A 6,803-nucleotide genomic window follows, 5' to 3' on the forward strand; every position below is an offset into this window, starting at 1 on the left:
CTTATGTGCATGGATGCATGCATCAATGTTCATTTACTCCAATACACAAATAACGAATAGACTTAATGAATGAACACAAATATGTAGATCATTTAGGAATAACCTCAAAAAAACTATATGTAGATCAATTTGGAATGGAGGGAGTATTTTTTGGCTAAATAGTCTTGAAGTCAAGTCAAGGGACTATGTACATAGGTTGGTCAGGATTGTATGTATTCAGAGGGGGACAAAACGTTAAAATGCAGTTTAAAAAGTAAGACTGCAGGTTTAAAGTTTGTATATTCAGACTGCTATGATCAAATGTCTAATTGAAAATTTGTAAAGAGATCACATAATTGACCTAATTAATCTCCTATCATCTTTAGTTTGGTCGAAAAAAACATGAAAAGACTTACTATTTTGTTAAAAAAAAACATTAAGGAATCCTCTCAAATGGAGGATTGGCACGAGATTTCAATTCCCAATGGATTCTTTTTCATGTAGGCTCCTTTATAAATACACCCACATGCAATATCTTGATTTGCTATTAACTAGAAAATAGTGGGGATGGTGTATGCATTAAGTTTGTTGCTAGAGTAAATATACTATGAGAGAGTTATTAGTTTTTCTTGGTCTTGGTGTACCTATGAAATATGTAGATCAATTTGGAATGGAGGGAGTATACATTAGCCTTTGTACGGTCGAACATTGCCTATAATTATTTTGGGTGTTAATTTTCGGAAACAAACCTTCCTTTTTGCCGCGCATTCCATGGGATTTAATGCTGCTTTTGCCCTCACTGATAAAGCAAGCAAAATTAAATTGTCAACATTCAATCGACTTGTGCAGGGGACACAACACCGACTGGCTTCCCCACAAGCCGCTTGCTTTCTAAAGCCATGAAGATCACCCCCATCAACCAACACCAGTACCACAGAAAGCCACAAATAACATTTATTAGAGCACACAATTAGGGCATGTTTAGTTGCCAGCCACAGCTTAGCACAATTTACCATATCTAGAGTTAGACAAGTTTGATAAATACAGATACTAACTGTTTGGTTGCATTCGTAATTGTGGTAAAATTCCTTTCCAACAAATTAGATCGCACGTGGTAATAATAACTAAAAAGAGAGGCAAAATTCTATCTACGATATGACCAAGATTTTAAGCACATAACCTTAGGTAAGTTTGATAATTTCTATTGATAAAAAGGTAGCAACCTATAGTTGCCAATCAAACATGTCTTACGGCCTGTTTGGGGGAACTTAAGATTCTGAGAAGCGGTTGGTTGATAGCTAGCTTCTGAGGATCTGGAAAAGCTGGGTTTTCCAGCTTCTGGCTTTAGTTCATTTTCTGGATTCTAGAACTACAGCTTCTCAAAATCTGGATCAAAAGATGTACTATTTGTGAGAGCTTCTGATTATGGAAGAAGATGCAGCCGCACAAATTAAGTTAAGTAGTTGACAACTAAGTCAAGATTTTAATCTCAACCATAGATTTACAAAGCCAAGATACACATCAAGATTGGTGCGATTGAGACCAAAAGCATGGTGTACATGCTCCACATGAGTGTAGCATTGCAAATTGTTTGCAATTTGACAATAGAAATACTTGATCATAGCCAAAGGGCAGCTGCACACTAGAGACTAGAGTAGCTAAGCTCCCATTGTCAGTGCCACACCCAATTTTCTTCTCCCTTCTTCCCTCCCCCCAATGCACCCCCTTCTCTCTCTCTCTCTCTCTACACACACATCACCAATTGAATAGAGAGAGAAGAAGCAAAACTTTGTTAAATTGTGTTGGGGAGAAGCCCAATGCATTGAAGCAAGCACCCACATTTCACCATGACACCACCACCACCACCATCCATCTGGAGCAAGCAACCAAGCACCAAGACACAAGCAAACAGCTCAACCTGTAGAGTGTTTTGAGGAGGAAAAGAGAGAGAGAGTAGCTAGAGAGAGAGAGAGAGAGACAAGGTGTTTGTTTTCACTCTTGAACCATGGTGAGTGAGTGAAGAGTGAGAGTGAAGTTCATAGAGATCATCACCTCTCTTGAACCAAGCAAGCTTGGTTAGCATAGTGTATTGTGCACTGCCCCAAGCAAGCACAGCACGATTTTTGATGCAGCTGCCATTGCCACCATTGTTGCCAAGCCCCATGCACTTCCTTCTCCTCCTCTTACTCCACCTCCTCTCCTTCTCCTCCACCGCCGCCTCGGCTTCATCGGAGGTCGCCTTCCTGACGCAATGGCTCAACACCACGGCGGCGCGGCCGCCGGACTGGTCGCCGTCGGCGTCGTCGCCGTGCAAGTGGTCGCACGTCGGCTGCGACGCCGCCACGGGGAGCGTCACCTCCGTCACGTTCCAGTCGGTGCACCTCGCCGCGCCGCTCCCCCCCGGCATCTGCGCCGCGCTTCCGTCGCTCGCGTCGCTCGTCGTCTCCGACGCCAACCTCACCGGCGGCGTCCCCGACGACCTCCACCTGTGCCGCCGCCTCGCCGTGCTCGACCTCAGCGGCAACTCGCTCTCCGGCCCCATCCCGGCCTCGCTCGGGAACGCGACGGCCATGGCGTCGCTGGCGCTCAACTCCAACCAGCTCTCGGGCCCAATCCCGGCGTCGCTCGGCAACCTCGCCGCGTCGCTCAGGGACCTCCTGCTCTTCGACAACCGCCTCTCCGGCGAGCTCCCGGCGTCGCTCGGCGAGCTGCGGCTGCTCGAGTCGCTGCGCGCCGGCGGCAACCGTGACCTCGGCGGCGAGATCCCGGAGTCGTTCTCGAGGCTCTCCAACCTCGTCGTGCTCGGCCTCGCCGACACCAAGATCTCCGGCGCGCTCCCGGCGTCGCTGGGGCGGCTCCAGAGCTTGCAGACGCTGTCCATCTACACGACGATGCTGTCCGGCTCCATCCCGGCGGAGCTCGCCGGCTGCGGCAACCTCACCAACGTCTACCTCTACGAGAACTCGCTCTCCGGCCCGCTCCCGCCGTCGCTGGGCGCGCTGCCGCGGCTGCAGAAGCTGCTGCTATGGCAGAACTCGCTGACGGGGCCCATCCCGGACACCTTCGGCAACCTCACCTCCCTCGTCTCCCTCGACCTCTCCATCAACGCCATCTCCGGCGCCATCCCGGCGTCGCTCGGCCGCCTCCCGGCGCTGCAGGACCTCATGCTCAGCGACAACAACCTCACGGGGACCATCCCGCCGGCGCTGGCGAACGCGACGTCGCTCGTCCAGCTCCAGCTCGACACCAACGCCATCTCCGGCCTCATCCCGCCGGAGCTCGGCCGCCTCGCCGCGCTGCAGGTGGTGTTCGCGTGGCAGAACCAGCTCGAGGGCTCCATCCCGGCGTCGCTCGCCGGCCTCGCCAACCTCCAGGCGCTCGACCTCTCGCACAACCACCTCACCGGCGCCATTCCCCCCGGGATCTTCTTGCTCCGCAACCTCACCAAGCTGCTCCTCCTCTCCAACGACCTCTCCGGCGTCATCCCGCCGGAGATCGGCAAGGCGGCGAGCCTCGTGCGGCTGCGGCTAGGAGGAAACCGGCTCGCCGGGACGATCCCGGCGGCGGTGGCCGGGATGAGGAGCATCAACTTCCTCGACCTCGGCAGCAACCGCCTCGCCGGCGGCGTCCCCGCCGAGCTCGGCAACTGCTCGCAGCTCCAGATGCTCGACCTCAGCAACAACACGCTCACCGGCGCGCTGCCGGAGTCGCTCGCCGGCGTCCGCGGCCTGCAGGAGATCGACGTGTCACACAACCAGCTCACCGGCGGCGTCCCCGACGCGTTCGGGAGGCTGGAGGCGCTCAGCCGCCTCGTCCTCAGCGGCAACTCGCTCTCCGGCGCCATCCCGGCGGCGCTGGGAAAGTGCCGCAACCTCGAGCTCCTCGACCTCAGCGACAACGCCCTCTCCGGCCGCATCCCCGACGAACTCTGCGCCATTGATGGCCTCGACATCGCGCTCAACCTCAGCCGGAACGGGCTCACCGGGCCGATCCCGGCGAGGATCTCGGCGCTGAGCAAGCTCTCGGTGCTCGACCTGTCGTACAACGCGCTCGACGGCGGCCTCGCGCCGCTCGCCGGCCTCGACAACCTCGTCACGCTCAACGTGTCCAACAACAACTTCACCGGCTACCTCCCGGACACGAAGCTGTTCCGGCAGCTGTCAACGTCGTGCCTCGCCGGCAACTCCGGGCTCTGCACCAAGGGCGGCGACGTGTGCTTCGTCAGCATCGACGCCAGCGGGAGGCCGGTGATGAGCGCCGACGAGGAGGAGGTGCAGCGGATGCACCGGCTCAAGCTCGCCATCGCGCTGCTGGTGACGGCGACGGTGGCGATGGTGCTGGGCATGGTCGGGATCCTCCGGGCGCGCGGGATGGGCATCGTCGGCGGGAAGGGCGGGCACGGCGGCGGGAGCAGCGACTCGGAGTCCGGCGGCGACCTGGCGTGGCCGTGGCAGTTCACGCCGTTCCAGAAGCTGAGCTTCAGCGTCGAGCAGGTGGTGCGCAACCTCGTCGACGCCAACATCATCGGCAAGGGCTGCTCCGGCGTGGTGTACCGCGTCGGCCTCGACACCGGCGAGGTCATCGCCGTCAAGAAGCTCTGGCCAAGCACCCGCAACGGCGCCGACAAGGACGACGTCGCCGGCGGCGGGCGCGTCCGCGACTCGTTCTCGGCGGAGGTGAGGACGCTGGGGTGCATCCGGCACAAGAACATCGTGAGGTTCCTCGGCTGCTGCTGGAACAAGACGACACGGCTGCTCATGTACGACTACATGGCGAACGGTAGCCTGGGTGCTGTGCTCCACGAGCGCCGCCATGGCGGCCATGGCGGCGGCGGCGCGCAGCTGGAGTGGGATGTGAGGTACAGGATCGTGCTCGGTGCGGCGCAGGGGCTCGCTTATCTGCACCACGACTGCGTGCCGCCGATCGTGCACCGCGACATCAAGGCCAACAACATCCTCATCGGGCTCGACTTCGAGGCCTACATCGCCGACTTCGGCCTCGCCAAGCTCGTCGACGACGGCGACTTTGGCCGCTCGTCCAACACCGTCGCCGGATCATATGGCTACATCGCCCCAGGTAAGTTTTTTCTTTAAGATAATGGAAGCTTTATTAAAACTTATTCAATTACATTAAGATGATACAACCAATTGAGCCCACTCCGCGTAAAATTCACGCAACCAAAAAGGACAAACCACCCATCTTATGCACAAATGTTGAACAGAATCATATAGTTCAGTGGCTTTCAATACTATGTCACAAAAGTTACTTCAATCTTTCACCTTCTGATTAACAAACAATCTGAACTGAAAATGGTTCAATCTTTGATCTTCTGATTAGCAATGTTAACTGAAAATGGCGTCTTAATTAAAGCTTCAGTACATGATCTTTTCATTAGCAATCTGAACCAAAAAAAAAAAAATCGTTTCTTCATCAGAGCTTAAATCTTTCACCTTCTGATTAACAACAATCTGAACTAAAAATGTCTCTTCATTAAAGCTTCAATCTTGGATCATCTGATCAACAATCTGAACCAAAAAAGAAGAAAAAATCTTGATTAAATCTCCAACCTTCGATCTTCTGATGAACATTCTGAAAAACAAATTTCTTGATTCAATTTGATGAACAAAAATGTCTTGGATAATCTCATCAACAATCCGAACAAAAAAGAAAAACGAATTCCTGATCAAACCTGATGAGCAAAAAAAAAAAATGTGTTTACAAAAAAAACATTGCAGAGTACGGGTACATGATGAAGATAACGGAGAAGAGCGACGTGTACAGCTACGGGGTGGTGGTGCTGGAGGTGCTCACCGGGAAGCAGCCCATCGACCCCACCATCCCCGACGGCCAGCACGTCGTCGACTGGGTCCGCCGCCGGAAGGGCGCCGCCGACGTGCTCGACCCGGCGCTGCGCGGCCGCTCCGACGCCGAGGTCGACGAGATGCTGCAGGTCATGGGCGTCGCCCTCCTCTGCGTCGCCCCTTCCCCCGACGACCGCCCCGCCATGAAGGACGTCGCCGCCATGCTCAACGAGATCCGCCTCGACCGCGACGACTACGCCAACGTCGACCTCCTCCTCAAGTCCGGCGCCGCCGCCGCCTCGCCGCCTCGCGCCGCCGCCGCCGCCACGTCGACGTCGTCGAGCACGCCGCCGAGCAGCAGCAGCTTCTCCGGCTCATCCGCCATGATCTACAACTCATCATCCAAGGCCAAGTCGCCATTCGATTGAAACTACCATATAACTCTGAACAGAAAACATAAGAAAAATGTTTGTGCCTTCTTGGGCTTGTTTGATGATCTTACATGTGTTTGTGGTGGAGAATTTGATGCGAGTTTGTTGTGAATTTGTGATGGTAGGTGGTGAGCTGTGTAAATGAATGGGGGGAAGAGGAGGAGAAGGATAGGCTGTTTGAATTCGTTTCTTTTTGTTTTGTTTTTGGAGAGTAGAAGTAGATGGAGCTGAGGAATTAGGAAGAACTAGAACCTGCAGAAGCAAAAAGCTTGATGGCTTTGTTTTGTTAGTGTTCAGTGTATGCCTGTTGAATAAAGATCCAAGATTACCTTACATTCCTAATCTGGCTATGCAGATGCTCAGGATTATTGTTCCACTTCAGATTAATCAAGAATGGTTATCCAATACATGTAGAATTAGTTTCACATCTGTAGGAAATGCAGTTCCAGGGTTTTGTTCTTCAGCAGTCAGTTCGGAACCTCTGAAGTGAAATCCTGTTACTTCAGTGGTCCAAGTCTACAGATAGCTCAATTGAATGATTCAAAAAATGGCTAGACATTTCAATTTTGAAACTTGGATTCAGAGTTTCAGG

The 6,803-nt window shown here is 53.4% G+C and overlaps 1 protein-coding gene across 1 annotated transcript; it reads left to right on the forward strand.

Moving 5' to 3' along the window:
* The first annotated feature begins 1,647 nt into the window (after positions 1 to 1,647).
* LOC127769782 (LRR receptor-like serine/threonine-protein kinase RGI2) lies at positions 1,648 to 6,528 on the forward strand. The gene is made up of 2 exons (XM_052295410.1): positions 1,648 to 5,055; positions 5,715 to 6,528. The coding sequence occupies exons 1-2, from the start codon at positions 2,106 to 2,108 to the stop codon at positions 6,206 to 6,208; spliced, it is 3,444 nt and encodes a 1,147-aa protein (XP_052151370.1). The 5' UTR covers positions 1,648 to 2,105; the 3' UTR covers positions 6,209 to 6,528.
* Positions 6,529 to 6,803: the final 275 nt, after the last annotated feature.

The sequence above is a fragment of the Oryza glaberrima genome, chromosome 4 (genome assembly GCF_000147395.1).
Source record: "Oryza glaberrima chromosome 4, OglaRS2, whole genome shotgun sequence".
NCBI classification, from domain to species: domain Eukaryota; kingdom Viridiplantae; phylum Streptophyta; class Magnoliopsida; order Poales; family Poaceae; genus Oryza; species Oryza glaberrima.